General features: G+C 42.0%; 1 protein-coding gene across 4 annotated transcripts in view; it reads right to left on the bottom strand.

Moving 5' to 3' along the window:
* The window catches only part of PCDH15 (protocadherin related 15), a gene marked incomplete at both ends in the record, with an annotated part of 362,472 nt that overhangs the window by 33,614 nt on the left and 310,673 nt on the right, over nucleotides 1-18,185 (bottom strand). For all 4 annotated transcript variants that reach the window (XM_084290012.1, XM_084290010.1, XM_084290013.1 and 1 more), the window contains 2 exons: nucleotides 9,656-9,744; nucleotides 13,117-13,332. In XM_084290012.1, coding sequence (XP_084146138.1) covers nucleotides 9,656-9,744; nucleotides 13,117-13,332 — 305 coding nt within the window. The remainder of the gene's footprint in view (nucleotides 1-9,655; nucleotides 9,745-13,116; nucleotides 13,333-18,185) is intronic.

Below are 18,185 nucleotides of genomic sequence, written 5' to 3'. Positions count from 1 at the left end.
ACGCTGCAGCAGCTGGCTTTAACTGACATTGCAAGACACGCCACGAAGTACGGTGGAGTGTCAGTAGGACTTCATCTGAAACACAAATTTCACATTTTGGTTGAAATATGTAATAAACGCACTGAAGACTGAAAAACAGCACTTAAAGAATGCACTTAAAGGCAGGGCAGTTCCTTGTGAAGATATTTTAAAAGTCATTCACCTGAACTTGTAATACTGAAAAACCCTACTAAAAGTGGCTGCCTGCACGTAATACTTGACAGAAAAACAATTTTTTAAAATGCTTCCTTTAAGTAACAACAGCATTTGTAGTTACACTATATTTATTAGCAAAAGTCAGTCTAAAATTCCTCTCATTAATGCAATTAGAGTAGCTATCCCCCAACAGTGGTGTACATGAGCACGAGGACCAGAGCTTAAGCGGCGATGGTGCCTTCCTACTGCTCCAACGCTGGTTAGCTCTGCAGACATAATGCAATGCGCAGAAACGCCTCCTAGTGCATCTTCATTCCTTCTGCTTTCTGAATTCCCATCAGCAATACAAATGGAGTGAAATGAAGGACGAGAGGATTTTCACTATCACTGAGGACACAACATGGCTCTAAATATTCTGAAAACTCAGATACAGCTTTTTTTTCCATCTTTAGATGCAAGAGAAAGACAAAAGCAAAAACACCCAACCCTACAAAACCAAACCACAGGGGTGTTGGTTCACTGTGCAGCATTCTGCTTCCCAGAATGCTGCAGAAACCAGAAAACCAAAGCCTGAAGGTTGGGATTCAGCAGCTCACTCCGAGTACTGTGCCTACTAGCAGGGCTGACGCACCACGCTACCAGGCAGGGTGAGCCTCCTGCGCCCAATCCAGGCAGAGAAGACCCCCGCCGAGCACAGGATTATGTTGTGGGGTCAGCCTGGCATCATGGCACCGTGCTGCTTTCTCCCCACAGCTGCAAGGATCCAGCACACCAGATGTGCCCCTGCACGGGTGAGATCCTGACCTGAGGCCTGCTACTGAGAAAGACACAAAGCACAAGCACATGTAAGGCTCACTTGGAAACTTCTTTGAAAACTAGTGTGAAGGCCCACACAAATTGGTTAATTCACCTCAAAATGTAAGATACGGAGCCAGCTACATGAAAGTCCAGCAGCAATGGGAACTCTATGAGATTCTACAGGGTACAACAGCAGCCAGGTTTGGTGGACCTCCGCTGTCCCTGGCAGAGATGCACGAATGACCCAAAAGCATCGCAATGTCCCAGTAGCTTTATGCCCCTGAGCTGGACTGCTCAGCTGTATGCGCACCCGTGGAATCAGCACACAAGCAAAAGAAACTATTCAGTCTGGAAAGCATCTAAGACTTCTGGTCATACCTGAATTTAAGCAGGGTGCAAATTTCTTAGCAGAAAATTCTATCAAAAAAAATCACAATATTTCAGTTCTCTGAAATAAATGAATAATAAATGAAAAGAAAATTTGTCTTTCCCTCAGGACTCAGAAATAACAGATACTATAGACTTTGAGATGCATGTGTTGATGACCAGGTATTGTGTGCAACTTTCAGCTCCTGCACTGAAAATCCTAGCTCCCCAGAACCGCTTCTAAATCCTAACAAATCCAAATTCTAGGTATTTGGAAACGTAAGCAAATTCAGCAACAACGGACAGCAGAGAGCAGTCAGCTCTGCCAATGCACATTAATACACCCTTTTCAAGTGTTTCACACCTGAGTGTACTCTCCCAATTTTCTTTGACTTCAGCCAAATTCTGGTTATGGTGAGTTTTTGCAGGGTTAGTACCGGGCAGCTAACCAGCTAGATATTTTCAGCTGCACTTTAAGGAACAGACAGGGCCTGTTCCGGCCTTGCTCTGCAGCTGCCCACAGCTTTGCGGGGTGAGGCAGGCAGACCCCAGCCCCCTTCTCGCAGCACTAGCACCAGCCCGCAGCCCGACCATGGTACCTCTGGGGTGGTGCAGAGCTGTCCTGAGCCTGCCTGCACTGCTCGAAACCCTCCCTGATCAGCTCCATCAGCACTCAGCCTCTTTCTGCTGTTATGTAGAATAAAAAAGCTGGAACTGGGGTTTATTTCAAGCCTGAGAATATTACTTCTTTATAAAATGCCAAGGATTATTTTTACTACATCACACAGAATAGAAATGTGACACAAAGCATGCATCTAAGAAGGAAGTAGCAACACTGAGCCAATTCACTCTGTGTACAACAACATTAAATTATTTAGAAAACAACCCAGAGACAATGTCTTTATACCTAGTTACCCTAATCCTATAAAAGCATATTTTATTGGACAATATAAAGGAAATTTGCTTTCTTACATACTGCTGAAGTTTGTGATGTGCTTATCATGCACAATCCCGTCCTCCAAAAACCCTACAGGCTCTCCGATCGTTTATTTCAGTATCATTTCCCCAGCTGCAGAAGGAACATCACGCTGCGCTCACCTAAAGAGTATCACCCAGACACATCTGGACTTGGACCCAGAAAACTTATCTCCACATCTCAGCACAAAAGGTTCCTTACTGCAGTAGTAAGCAATTCCAAACAGAAGTAGAGGTTTACAGCTTTCTCCGAGAAGCCACGCGCTGCATTATGGTGTTTCAGAGACCGCACACTGGCGGAGCGATGTGCGGTATTACCGGGGAGGAGGTGGCTGAACCAGAGCCTTCCAGCTGACAGGGGAGCACCACGTGGAAAGGCAGGAGCTCAATAAGCTTTGGTCTTTATCAGCTAACTTAATAAAGCTTGCTTAACACCACTAGCTGTCCTGATTGCAGTGGAGGCTAAGATCAGCTAAGAAGCGGACTGGGCTCTGTTAGCACCACACACAGCTACAGCCACAGGATGTGCGTTCTCCAAGCAAAGCTCGATGTAGCGTGGATATGAAATACAGTATGGCCACTTGGAGGCAAATGTCACAGTCGCTAATCTCACTACCAGCTTGCTGATTTTGCAATATGCTTTAGAAAGAAACAATGCAGGACACAGAAGTCAAAGGGGAAAAGGCAGAGGAAGGGTGGGCTCAGCTGACAGCATCAGAGAGTGCTGAGGCAAAGCACATAGTGGCTGTAGCACTACTTGCGGCTCACAAATGCTTTCTTTGACCAGGGGAGGAAAACCACTGCCAGTTGCACAGTGCTTAATACTGCTTAATAGACAGCTCTGCCACCACCTCAATGTACTAGTCGACTCAGCTGTAATTCTAGGCATAATTCAGACATTATGTGGCAAAAAAAAAAACATAATGCAAGCAACAGAACCGTACTTCTCCTATGTGCAAACTACCAAGTCTGCATGATTTCTATACTGCAACCAAATCCAGCAGAAGACACAGGTTCGCTTTTTACTAATTCTTGGAGCAAGGTCAAAACAAACAAACAAACAATAAACCATTTGGTTGAAGGTTTAACAACTCAACTACCTTTGGAGGCACCACATTTCCAAACAAGCATCCCTAGGGTGGCGCACCCAAAGGGGAGCTGTGTCTGACTTGACTGAAGGTGCCAAGAACGCTGGCATCCCGCTGATGTCTCCTGACATCCAATTCCATTATGTGCAGCCACATTTCGGTAAGTATGTTGCATTTCAAAGGCATTCGCTCACACTTCTGATTACTGACCGTACTGTCATTCTATCAAAAAAGAAAGAGGGGACAAAGAAAATACAACACCACGCACAAATGCCACAGAAAGCACTCATGTCGACTGCCCCTTTCAGATGCCACCTACTGGGTTCTGCAAGCAGGATGAGAAAACACCATATGCCATTCCGTCAATGAGAAGGGGAGTGATCTGCGTTCCAAAACCTTTCCCTAAAGAAGGGGCTGTGCATTGCATCTCCTATATATAATATGTAGTATAAGTACACATAAAATTAAATGCAAAATATACATGATATATGTTATATTATTTATAGCAGTATATCTTGCTACAGTATATATTATGACATTGCATTTAAATAGACCACACTTTCCAGGTAGCAAAGGAAAGCTGACACTCCTTTAAGAAATGATGGCAGTCAACTTTATATATGGAAATTATTAAGTCAGCAGCCTGAATTGAATGTCTGTATTCCAAAACGCTCACTCACTATATCTCTGAGTATCAGTACTTGCTTTTACATCTGCATTTTCTAACAAAACTTGCCTAGTCACTTCTATATTGTTCTTGAGGTTTGAGTGGGGAATTTCTGTAGCTATGGAAATACTCCCATCTTCTAGGTGTTAAGGTATTAAAGGACTGCAGCCTGCAACGGACCAGAGAGAAAGTCATCTGGAATTATCACGTGCCATTTCCAGCAATTCTGTCTTGGAAATTTAGGGAATAACATCTATTAAGATATACATGACACAAACAAACATAAGAAGACAAAAGGAGAGCTCAGATTCCTCTTCCAGAGGCAGGTCTTGCCAGTAGTGTGCATGAACCTGAATTGCCCGACCCAGGAGAGGCAAAAATGCTCTCTGGAGCAACACAGAGAGAAGGAAGGTTCAAAAGCTCACAATACTAAACCAGGACAAACGTTTTGGGACCTCTGCCTTTGCACAAATACATGAAGGTTGCACTGGGACTTCTCTCAAATGAAACCAAAATAGAGAAACAGGGCATTGCCACCAAGACCACACTGAAAATAAAGGAGACTATGGGAATCTCTTGATGTGGCAATGTCAACATTTCAGTGCTCAGATAAATTTACTACATAACTTGTTAGTAAACTGTAAAAACTATTGCTGTATCTATGCACTTCTATTTGAAGTACAAGGGGATTCCACCTCTTCTCCAGTGAATGACTCCTACACCACCACCTTGAAAGTTTTCCTCATGTGGACAGAAAGTAACCTCCCTTCTTTCCATGCTCACTCTTCACTAGAGTAGAAGGAAGAACATGGGACACCTTTCATTTTGATTTTTGAAAGCAAGGAGACAATTCTCATGTGGGTTCTTCAACAACTCCAGTACAGTACATTTGACATTTTTAACACCTATGGGATGAAAAACGTCTCTTCTGGTCATGGGGCCTATCTGAGTTTAGCTAGAGTTGTAAGTTGCAGTCATGTGAAGACCAAAGAACTAAATGGTCTGACAACAAAGTTGGCCGTTTCGTTGTGGATGAAGTCTGTTCCTTCCTTGCCCAACAAATAAGCACTCACACAGCAACACAGCCATAGTTAAAGAAAAGTGTCCCCAGGTATGCTGCCTGCCTTCACCAAGAGGTCTGAAAGACAGGAACATGCACTGAATTTTCTACTAAGCCTCATTCCATTTTCTCTGTTACCTGCAGCAAACAGAAATAGACCTATCTGAACAGTCATAATTGAAGTGGGTGGAAGAAATGGCAAATCTGACATTGATGGGCAGTCCAGAGGATATGGAAAGCTTGTTGATGAAATTAAAGCAGCTGCAGAAAAACCGAGGTGCTTCCCGAATGACTGCAAAAGGCTCGTGACACTATCAGAAATATCAGCTGAAGACATACCCATTTTCCCTCTCGAAAAGCCCAAACTCCTAAACCAAATGGATAGCGATGTTTTAAATCTTTTCTTTTATGCTGTACTACTTTTATTTGGGCCATTAACCAACATACATCTTGGGCTGTGCTGAGTAAGCTTTTCCAGTGTGCAAGAACTGAATTATGTATTTCTCAGTAGCGTGTAACCATTCTGTAGTGAAAGACAGCGGCAGCTGGGGAGAATCTGTTATAACTTGCTCTCCAAAGTTGTTTAAATCACTATTTATTTTTGGGGAAAAAATCACTATCATTTCAAAAATGACCAACTACACACTTTCTTAACATACCCAATCACCAAAGCATTGCAATTGGTAGTTAAATGTTATCTTTTCACAGCTTAATATTTACTATCACTCCACTGCCAAAAAAAGGAAGACAGGAAAGAGCTGAATAACCACTGTTGTGACCAATTTTGTTAATGATGGTCTATGTTCCGTTAATGAATTACCAAGTGTTCAAATTTCATAAATTAATGCATTATTTGAAATAGCTCAGAAAGCTCTTCAGATGACAACACTATAGTCTGAGAAGGTCTCTAACTTGCTAATTTTCTCTTTGCCTGTGATTCCATATAATATATGAAATCAATCACAAATTCCTAGCATTTTGTTTTTATGTTCTGCATAAATAATTACAACTTTTGTAAAGATGGGGAGATAACATTCCTATAAACCTTAGGAAGAAAATCCAAGATATCTGAATAGGAAAATGACATAAGTTTCTATGTGAAAAAAAAAAAATCTACATACATGCAGAAGAGTATGGCGGATGTTATCTACCTTGACTTTAGCAAGGCTTTCGACACTGTCTCCCATGACATCCTACCAGCAAAGCTGAGAAAGTGTGGGATAGATGAGTGGACAGCAAGGTGGGTTGAGAACTAGCTGACTGGCCAAGATCAGAGGGTGGTGATTGGCAGGGCAGAGTCTGACTGGAGGCCTGTGACTAGCGATGTTCCCCAGGGGTCGGTGCTGGGTCCGGTCTTGTTCAACATCTTCATCAATGACCTTGATGAGGGAATAGTGCCTGCCCTCAGCAAGTACTCCAATGACACAAAGCTGGGAGGAGTGGCTGACACGCCAGAAGGCTGTGCTGCCATTTAGCGAGACCTGGACTGGCTGGAGAGATGGGCAGGAAGAAACCAAATGAGATTTAGTAAGAGCAAGTGTAGAGTCCTGCACCTGGGAAGGAACAACTGGACATAACAATAAAGGCTGGGGGATGATCTGCTGGAGAGGAGCTCTGAGGAGAAGGACCTGGGGGTCCTGATGGACGACAGGTTGACCATGAGCCAGCACTGTGCCCTTGTGGCCAAGAGGGACAACGGGATCCTGGTGTGCATTAAAAGGAGCGTGGCCAGCAGGTCAAGGGAGGTGATCCTCCCCCTCTACTCTGCCCTGGTCAGGCCTCACCTGGAGTACTATGTTCAGTTCTGGGCTCTGCGATACAAGAAAGACAGGGATCTCCTGGAAAGAGTCCAGCGGAGGGCCACAAAGATGATACAGGGAGCATCTTCCCTATGAGGAAAGGCTGAGAGACCTGGGTCTGTTCAGCCTGGAGAAGAGAAGACTGAGAGGGGATCTCATCAATGTGTATAAATACCTGAGGTATGGGAGACAGAGGGATTTGGCCAACCTCTTTTCAGTGGTTTGTGGGGACAGGACAAGGGGCAATCACTGCAAGTTAGAACACAGGAAGTTCTGCACTGACATGCGAAAGAACTTCTTCATGGTGAGGGTGACGGAGCATTGGAACAGGCTGCCTAGGGAGGTGGTGGAGTCTCCTTCTCTGGAGATATTCAAGGCCCGTCTGGACACCTACATGGGCAGCCTGCTCTGAGGAACCTGCTTTGGCAGGGAGGTTGGACCCGATGATCTTTCGAAGTCCCTTCCAACCCCTACCGTTCTGTGATTCTGTGATATGAAACTTTGCATCTGCAAGTATTTTCAAAAAAGAACACAACGGGCTTCTTGAACAATGTTCATGTAACCTCTTGTAGCAAAAGTTGTATTTAAAAGTTTAACTTTCAAAGTGAATTTCTTACATCATACTTACTTTCTGTCCTCACAGTGTTTGCAAACATGAACTCTTCCCAAGCTTATCTTAAATATTCAAAACCCGGCCTATTTTATTTTTGTACTCATTCAGAAGCTTCAATCAAGGTGAAATATTTACACATCTGTCAGAGACTTCCATGCACAGGGGCCAGAACAGCATGAAACAGTTCTGAAAAGACTTCTAGCTGGCAGGAAAGGAATTGTTGGAGCACAGGGACTGAGGAGCATAGCTCTGGGCTGTTTTCCAAGAATGTGGTAGGCTGTGCCAGCCATCCCTCTGGGCCCAGGAGGAAAGAACTGAGGGTATGGTTACAGCACAATTTATTACTCAGGCTCTGAACACCACTGAGTCCTGCTGGGAGCTGGAAACAAGCTGCTCCAGTAGTTGCAAAGGGAGGTTTCTGTAGAGACAGCGAAGGGGCAAGAAGATATTTGCTCCTGCTGCTCTTGCCACGCTGCCCACTGCAGCACTCACACTCAGCACGTGTCATGCAACCAACACTCTTCACTCAAGCCAGGCTTGTTTCACCCCATTTTCAAACTGCCCTCTGTAAAAACTGTATTTTGTGGTGGCTTCTCTGGCTCTGGGATAGTCCAGAACTGGGAGGATCTCAAACACAGCCTAAGTCCCAATTGCTCTTCTAAGATCTGTGCTGTGGCATATAGAAAAAATGTTACAGACACGTTCATCTTCTGCACCCAAGAAAATGGAAGCCCAGGAAGGCTACAAGAGAAATTTGTGTACAGCGCAGTATGCTAAGGTCAACTTGAAGGCTTAGGAAAGCAGGAGCAAACTTTTCCTATTACTGTCAATAAAAGTTATGTTGTTCATCTCTCCAGCCAACATCAACACCTGACACTTTCTGAAAGCTTAATGTTAAGCAAGCAGACTTGCGTATTATTCATAGCTCTAGGAAATGGAGTCCCTGCGAGATCAGACTATTACCTGAACAACTTAACAAGTGTTTCTGACAGAATCGATCAGAGCTACCTTAACCCTGGCTTGAAGCAGAGAGGAAAGGGGGATGTACTAAGCATCCAAAAGTTAATCTGTTGATTATTTTTTCCTAGCCCAGTGAAGACATGAGGCATTTAGATGACACACTTCTTTTTTAGTGAGCGAGTATATCATCAACCCTAATGTATCTCAATTTCCACGGAGCTGTAAAGGTGTGACAATAGGATGCAACAGAACTGTGGAAATCTGAGATATCATTCATCATGGATGGACTACACTGATGGAAGAGTGCCCAAATGTTTGTAATCACCTGTAATATTTTCTTTCTTGTATGTCTAATTTGTGGTTATATGCCTAGTGACATATAGATAATTATCTTCACCTTTCAAAAGGAAACCAAAACTGGAAACCTGACTCCTGGAAGCTGTCACTGATGTAGCATTAGAGCACTATTAAAACATTTTACTGAAAGAATTCTTGCTAGCTTCCAAGTATGATAAAACACCTTGCCTTGACTGCAAAGCATTAATGTTTCCAATTACCTGTACTCCCATCACAACATTATATGCCTTCTAGGCTTCAACAATGACACCCAGTTACCTTTTTTTTTTTTCAATTATTATTTTATGTAATGTTACTAGCATTAATTGTACCAATATAAATTTTCTAAACTCTGCTTTATCTTACAGCTATATACCCAAATAAAACCACAGTGAATCCATACACCTCAATGGCACACATTGCCTCAATCTTCTGGAGTTGTGCTTTATTTATTTCACATGCTGGATTTTGACCAATGCATGTTTTGTCATCAGTGCTTGGAGGCTCCACTATGCTCCGAGGGGCAGCTCTGAACTAGTTAGAGCCTGCAAAGCGGGCAAGGATACAAGCAAAGAAATGCTGTACCTCTGCCCCCCTCGGGAGGAAGGGCAAAGTGCAGATTTGGGGGGCCAGTGTCATCACCCAGCTGGTTGTGCTCCCCATCGAAATACTTGCTTGTTTGCAAGCCTTTTGGCAAAAAAAAAAAGCAGATCATGACACAGAGGGAGCGCTTCTTGCTGAATCTAAACACAAAACCAGTGAATTGTTTGATATTTGTAGAGTAAGTAAATTTGTTACCCTATGAGTTGATCTTTGTTTTGTTCCACAAGGGTGGGAGGAACATTAGAGACGATGACTTGCATATCCAACTGATTGACCACAGAGACCTGGAAATAAAAGAGTGACATTCATTGGCACTTCCACACTTAACATCCTCCCTGTACAAACAGAATGGAATAATTGCTTTCCTGCCTTCACTGCCATGCCATGATGAACTGATGTCTCATTTAATTCCAGAAAAAGATAGTTGGGAAATCTTGCTTTGCTTGGCAGCCAGTACCAATAAACCACAAGGAAATACTTAACCAGAACTGTAACTGCAGACCTGCATCAGAATTTTATATATATATGGAGGGAGGGAGCCCATGAAGCTTGTTTGTCATGGTTTAAGAATTTACTTATAGCATTCATGAATATCCCACATGCCATATTCAAAATCACTTATTAGCATCTCGGTATCTTTTAAGACTTGACAGGAAGATCCAACCTTGGACACATGCAGTTTACACCAATGTAAATGCAAATACCAGATTATTTCAACTAAATCTAATGGTACTTTGTTAGAAAATTACATTGCTCGATTATTTTGACTGAAGTACTCTGTGCAAGTTTTTATTTTATTCTCCAATTACTTTATATTCTCCCTCTATATGGGATAAAATATCTCTGATCAGCATTTTCTACTACAAACGCAAAGCAACTCTGTTTCTCAATGGCAGGTTGGATGGTGAGTGTGCAGAAGGGACTACAGGCATGGATCACGTTCAGCACAGCTGGCAAACTCTGCTTCACATCTCAATCTAGCCTCCTTAAGCTACTTTTAGCGTGATCCTAAGAAAAGGCCGCCTTTGGGTAAAACGGCTGCATGCTTTCCCCTTCCCCCCCCACTTATTTTCTTTTTTTTTTTCCTTTTTGCTCTCTCTACACAAGCACAACCAATCTCCCCTCAGGTTGTGAAAAGAACAGTTGCTTCCCCAAAAGGTGAAGAAAATAAAACATTTCTTAAAATCTGGTTCATGTTCATATAGACATGACAGTAACCATCACGTCCCATATATCATGTCTCTGTAGATGATTATGGAGCTAAATTTGGAAAAATGTGTAGAACAATGTTAAAACAGATAAATTTAAAAATCATTTATCCAAATTAATTATAAAATAAAGAACAACAACTACTTTTCATAAGAGAAGTCTGAGTGCTGTAAGCACTTCAGTGGACGAGCCATAATATACTTTCACATCAAACACTGATTCACCAGCTTTGAAGCTTAATTCAACTTTAAATATTTAAATGTTCTTCAAATGTCATCAGACGCACTGATCAGAGTGTACAGACTTCTTTGTGAGAAATACAGAATTATAATGAACTCAGATTTTAGACTATGATTACTAAAAGGAACTCTAAAGCTATGAACAGCTTAATATAATTAACTATATTATACAATTCAAGGAATCGCTATGCGCCTATTTACTGAGTACTGCATAAATGTAACCAAAAATCAACAGTTCTTTGAAACCTGAAGAATCACAATTATGATTTCTCATCCATGCACAAAAATGCGAATAAAAACACATTCATGACAAGCTACAGAAAAACTGTGGAACAAAAACCAAGAAAGAGTTGAGGTTTCCATAGTAACACTTATGTACCATACACATTTGTAAAAATCTTTATTTTTTCAATTACTGATTTTTCCTTTTGATCTTGAAGCTACAATGGAAAATTTCATCACATTGAGCCAGATTGTAGGCGTCTACCTTGAGCCACCCTGCCAGTCCCAGGCAGCTGGACCCACCCCTGCAGCATGAAGACACTGTCCCAGCAAATTGGGCACCTCATGCTGCTCGCAGAGCACTGCCAGGGTTTCGAGGCACTGTCCTGGCCCTCATTCTGGAGAATACCTAGCTCTACCCATGTTCCTTGCTGAGCTGTCCCTCTGGTGTTGCTCCTCCTCTTCTCCCTAGATCTTCTCCTAGAGCAATCCTAACTTCTTCCCATACAGCTCATCCTTTTGCACACGAGCAATCAGTTTCTTTTCTCTTACTTACACACCTTGAACTTGCACTGAAAGCAGTTATACCTCCCAGTCTGACCTCCTGACACCACACAGTGACCTATGACAGTGGGATAACTTCTGTTCAAACCACAAAGCCCCGAAACAGCTTGGTCTAACTAGAAAGGATCTTCATGTATGGATCATGCTCAGGGCACACCCAAACTTCCACATTGCTTTGGTGTCCATCTGTAACTATCTACAGTGACTCTAAGCTCTCACTCCTTGCTCAAAAACAGTGTCTCAGAGTGCCCATCACTCACTAAGACAACCTAAATATGCCTCTATAAATTAATGAGACAAATCTCACTTTCTAATTTTAATGTCAATATCTTTGGGCTATATTTTAATCCAGTATCACCACATAAACTGCATGAGAATGCCCTATCATTTTGAGAGGTCAAGCACGAGGATATCATACGTTATGTTTATTTGCTGAATTCCTGCATAACTCAATATACCAAGTATTATGGTTATCATCTGTATCATTTGACAGTGTTCCCATGAACTGGATAATGTACTTCATTGCTACGACATTATGCTAATATTAACCCAATCCATCAAGATATATAGGCTTTAAAGAAATTAAGCTTTGATGGTTTCTGTGACTGACTAAGTCAATGTCCTTTAAGCGGCACAAAAAAATGAGCTCAGTGTCTGGTGCCATTTTTGAAACATTGCTTTCCTGAAAACTTAAAGCACAGTCTTAGCCCAAAATTATTCCTTTCATCTCACTCCCAGACATGAGCAACTAACACATGGCAACCCTGGCTTTCCCTAGTCTTCTTTCTGAGCCTGTTTGTTCGGCTCTTTGCACTGCAAACCAGATACATCAGATCTAACTGCGACCCGGAAGCTCTGCGGTAACCTTAACACAGAGCACAGCCCAAGTTAGCAAGATCCAAGTTAGCAAGACTTTAGCTTGACTTATTAATTGGGGCTTAATGCCATATTAATCCTTCTTAACCCACAGCTTACTAACTGTAGCTGCCTGCACCTTGCTGGCTTAGAGGACAGGTGGAGTAGATGTGTAAATGCTTGTGTCTGACCACACAGATGTGACCTGTTTTATAATGGGAATGAAAAAACAACAACAACAACAAACCAACAAAACAACAATAACAAAACACTTTTATTCTATGTTTAATGCAAAGAATTAGAATTTAAATTGAACCATTGACAATGGCTCTTCGAATAAATAAAACACTGAACATCATGTGGTAACTGAAATCAGTACCTCTACCATGAAACAGTTTCAGACAGTCATAAAAGCTTCTGATTTGAAAAAGCTTTATTTCAGCGACTTAAGGAGATCAAGTGCACTGTTTATGGTCTTCCTGTAGGTCTGCCTGAAATTAAACTTTATGTAGTGTTCAAATTTCCTCAACAATTATTCCAAAAAGATAATGCCTGGCTCATACTTACAAGTACATCTGCTTTGCTGCTCAGTCCTTTTCCATAATTGTCAGTTGCAATGACCTGAAACTTGAAATAGGATCTTCTCATATTTTTGAACAGCATAGCAGTTTTTATTAGCCCTGTGTAAGCTTCAATCACAAAACCTTCTTTACCATCCTTGATTGGAGGAATGATGAGCCTGTACTGCATGGCACTGTAATTCCCAGTGTCTTTATCATCAGCCTATTAGGGGGGAAAAAAAAAAAAAAAAAGAGAGAGAAACAGAAGCAAATAAAGTAAATATTCACAAAAAGAATCATTAACCTTGTCCTTTAAATAAAGTTGTGTATTGGTCCAGCAAATCTTTTCCACTGATGTTTAAAACATTAGATCCCAGAGAGTGTATATTGCTATTACTTTAAATGGTTCATTTAACTTTGCAGCATACAGCTCTGCTTTTCCAGCAATTTCTTTTTCCTACGTTAGCTCTAAATTGTTGAAAAAAGGACTTCTCATGTCTGCAACAAACTGAACAGGTAAGAACAGTTGAACCCTGAGAAACAACTATTTCCAAATTCTTGGTAACAAATATTATTTTCTTTTAAATAGCCATCAACACACACACACAGACAAGAAGAATGTCCTCCGTCTTCTTAGAGACTTTCTTCATTCTCATGCATTGAGCACATATTTTTGGAGTTGTTTTTTTTTTTTTTTGTTTGTTTGTTTGTTTGTTTTTTTAAATCTTTGAAGTATCCCTGCAGTGCTGCACAACAGACATGGGGGACAGACCTAGTGGAGGACACAAAGCTGTCCTAGCACTGCTGAATTGCTGCAGAAGTAGGACACCGTCCTGCCATCAGTTAGGCAGCCCCAGGAGCTACAACACCTACCTTATGCCTGACAACCCCATTCTAGCCTCTCCAGATCTACTCCTTCACACAAATCATGCTCCAGTTCAAAAGGCAGTACCCATGTTCAGATAAAAGTGTTTCTGCAGACCCTTACAATGCTTTTGTGTGCTTTATCTAGGAAGAAGTCAGAGAGATGGCAGCTAATTACTGCTGGTACCTTTGCCTACTCACTAGGCTTGGGCACTGCCTCAGCAGCTGGGACACTTCAGCATCTATTAGCAGGCTTTTATCAAAATACTGGCACAACTTCTTAAGTCTGTGGCCTCAGCTAACGTTGCAGAAAAAACACCCTTAACATCAAAAAGGTGCTGGTCTTTCTGTAAAATCCATAATTCATCATGACTTAAAAACAAAAACAACAATTAAAACCCTCCCTGGGTTTATGGCAGTGTTAGGAATTTGTTTACCATGATATGCCACAGTCTGTCTAAAAGGCATTATCTGTGCAAGGTCATTAAGTCTTTGATAGATGGCCATTAATCATCATTAATTGTTTTCTCACCATCGCTGAACAAAACCTGTAAGGTGGAAATTTTTCATAACTCCTATTTTCTCTTTATTTTTGGGTAATTTTCAGGGAGTATCAGTGAGGACATGTAATAAGCTATGCAGCGCAACACGATGCTATCAAGAGGTACACATTCCAGATGGGTATCATTGATCCAGGTACTCTACGCTGCACGTGCTTTCTACATTACCCTGACTGCTCTCAGGCCAGATGGAAGAGAGAACCACAAAGAGCTTAAGCTGTGATATCTAGGCTCCTTTAGCTGGAGTGAGCCAACACGTTCCACACAGCACAGCAAGTGCTGCAGAACCGCCCAAAAGAGCAGCTCCCACCATGCACTGGCTGCTGGGCTGCCTGCCACTGGGAGAGAACTTCAAAATAGTCCTTGCATCCTTTGTAAGGGTTGTGTTTTTCCTCTGAATTGACAAAGGTTGAGCTGCCTTGGCTACAAGAAGCAAAAATACAAACTGTGATAAAGTTTTTTCGTTCTGTAGTTCTACAGGTTTATTTTATGCCTTTTAAAATCAAGATTACCATCTCATGGGCGATCTCAAACACCTTTATTAGTGTTTTCAGGAAACACGGGGAAGGTTAAAAGCTTTTTGAAATTTACCCCACTCTGTCAGTCACAAGGTAAAGAGATCGGCGAGCTCTTTGAGAACACTCCTGCTATCCAGCTGCCACAGGTAAACAACCCCAAACCATCACGCAGACAGCAGACAGGAGCTCGACAGCTGCATTTTTAGAACCAGACTGCTTTTTGGCTTTCCTTTTGACAAGTAAATTGCTGCAGGAACAAATAAACGTGAAGGTATGCGGTAAGGCACAAGTAATTGAGTAAGTGGCTGTACCTAAAAATTGGGTTGACAGATGAGTGCTAACAGTCCTCACCATCTGAGCGCTGACAGGTCAGGGCTCAGCCCTGACTTCAGATCAGCCCTCGTACAAAGATCACAAATGCCTAAATTACAAGAGAGGTTGCACAAATTCTTCAAGCAACCACTCCGACCTCACTGACCTAATCTGACTCTTATTTCCACTGCAGATCCATTTTATGCATTCTGAGATTACCATGGTGTGGTGGGATGACCTTGCCTGGGTGTCAAACACCTGCCTTGCCATGCTCTCACTCGCTCTCCTCAGCAAGAAAGAGGGAGAAAAGATGGAAAAACTTGTGTGGGGGTCAAGGTAAAGACAGGACAATGACTTGCCACTTGCTGTCATCGGCTAAGCAGACTTTGGGGTAAATTCAATTAATTTCTTGTCATTTTTTGCATTCAGACTGGCTTCTCAGTGCTATTTGGATCAATTTTGTCAATGTATTTTAAGAAAGCTTTATATCCCTCATGTATTCAAAGATGAGATCAGAAAGCCTCTGCCTGTAGCAGCAGGGGAACCTGAATACGCACAAAATAGCATTTTGTACAATCCATACAGAAGACCACCTACGTGCTGCCCAAGAGACAAGAAACATCTTTGGAAACAATGTCATGGGGATGCAGAGCAGTGAATCTTTTAAAATAATCACTTCATTGCTCCATACCAAACAAATCACTGTATGCACACATCTAAGACCAGGTAAGCACAGCTTGTACAACATCGCTTGGTTTAAAGCTGTGAACAATACAGAAAAGGCCAGCTTGGGAAAAAACACTGGCTTGTCCACACTCAGCCTTGCATGTTTGATTACGGGGCTAAGAAAATAAAAGTCCTCTAAAGCTCACATGGCATGTGCTTTGGCACACGTGAGCACCATCTCATCTGGCTCCTCGGGGTCTTTGCCATAGTGAGACAGGATTCACAGTGACTGCCCAGCTGGCTTCAAGCGGCTCCCTGGAGGTGTCCTGCAAGGTGGGCATTACACTCTTCCAATAAAAAGCCAATTTCTTTGTTAAAATGGATTTATTACATTGGTTCAGTTGAGCAACGAGCTTATCATTTCTTTCATATTAGCAAACTCTACCTCAATAGAAAGACACGACTTTTAATGGTGGTTTGTTTCGGTAACAACAGAAGTCAATTTCACCTTCAATATTTCCTGCTTGTATGTGTGCTACTAAGGACAAACAAAATTTGGATCTAAATTAAGGTATCAGTTTTACAGGCACAGACACTAAATAAGTCATTTTTTCTGAACAAATGTCATGACGCTGATGTAATTGTTTAGAAGGAATGGTATGGTAAGTCTTTTCGCTGATTTTACTGAATGAAACTTCAGTGAAATAGGCATTTTTAAATTTTAAGCATGCAGCATCTCACATCCTGCAGTTCAGATTTCCAAAGCTGGTAGATAGGCTGCAAGTTAATTTTCAGAAGTTATGAGAACTCAGTGGCACTCCAGAGAAATATACAGCCTCAGCACCACTAAAATTCAGGCTATTTTCATCTCAGTAACCATCTACACGCAGATGAGTAAAGCAGGTGCAAACAGCCTGAGGAACTTGGAAAAATCACCAGATTCCACTTTGAAACATTCTAACTTTTTATTTCCATTTCTTCCTTTTGTTACTGCTATTTCTGCTTACATCAAAACTAACGATGACTCGGTACAATGTTCAGTTGTGTAGGACCACCAGAGAGAGCTTGTGAGCTGCTGACATTCATGTACCAACTCCTTTAATACAGAGTGAGGATGTTTGCTATTCTTGTAATTTGTCCTGAAGGTAAATATTTTTGACACTTCATTAGGAAGAGATATATGGTGTCTCAAGAGTTGCGTTATGACTGTCAAAGAAGAGAAAGAGCAATACTTAATCTTAATATCATAGCAGTATATCTTTCTTTTGTTATGTGCAGGAAATACAGATGTCTCCCAAATTCTGCTATGATTGAGTAGTGATAAATATGTATGATCTTAGGAGTTACCAGGCCAAATTCAAGCCTCCTGTAATTGAGTACAAGCACACCCACATGAATGGAGTTTTGCTGGCATCTCCTTGTGCTGCCTCCAGCCCTTACCCTTCCTCTCCCACGTAGGTAAAGAAGCAGCTGAGAGGCTGTGCCTGCTCCTTAGCCCCTCCAAAAAAGCACATCGCACTAGCCAGGTATCAGCTGAAATATACTACTCTAGGCCCTACCACTGAGGGTGTTTACAACAAGGTTGTTAATGGCTATACTTTGTAATTTTATTGGCAGTCGTATCTCTTGGAGCAAAAAGACCAATAAGCCAAGTGTTCTTGGTGCCTTCATTTCCTACAGAGACTGCCAGCACAACCCACAGCAGGTCACTAGAAACATTAAAACCCCTGGCTTTGCAGGGCAGCAAAGAGACGAACGCTGTCAGTGCAGGGTTCGCTCTCAGATGAGCGATGTCTCATTTGGCCGAGCAATGCAACGTCAACGGGATGATGGGTACAGCTGCTTTGTTTCTGACAAAAAGTGCTTTTTACACATCCAGTCTAGTATACTGCCTTAAAATGCGGAGGAAGCAGAAAGGTACTTTGTTTGGGTTGTTTTTCACCTTTAGGGAGGGAAGAAACCTGTTCGCTCAAGTGTGGAAAAAAGCAGGACTTGGATGTAATCACTAGAGCCTATTCAAGCTGCATATCTGGAAGACGAAAAATGAAATTGCACAAGCCCAAGTGACAGAGACCCCTTTAGTAGTGCCCCTGTAACCACTTACAGTTTGTGCTAGTTCATACGTCTGTTGCTAGTTAATTAATTGATAGAAGACG

The sequence above is a fragment of the Netta rufina genome (assembly GCF_964035555.1).
Source record: "Netta rufina genome assembly, chromosome: 7".
Classification (NCBI taxonomy): Eukaryota; Metazoa; Chordata; class Aves; order Anseriformes; family Anatidae; genus Netta; species Netta rufina.
This window is presented reverse-complemented; position numbering and strand designations above follow the sequence as displayed.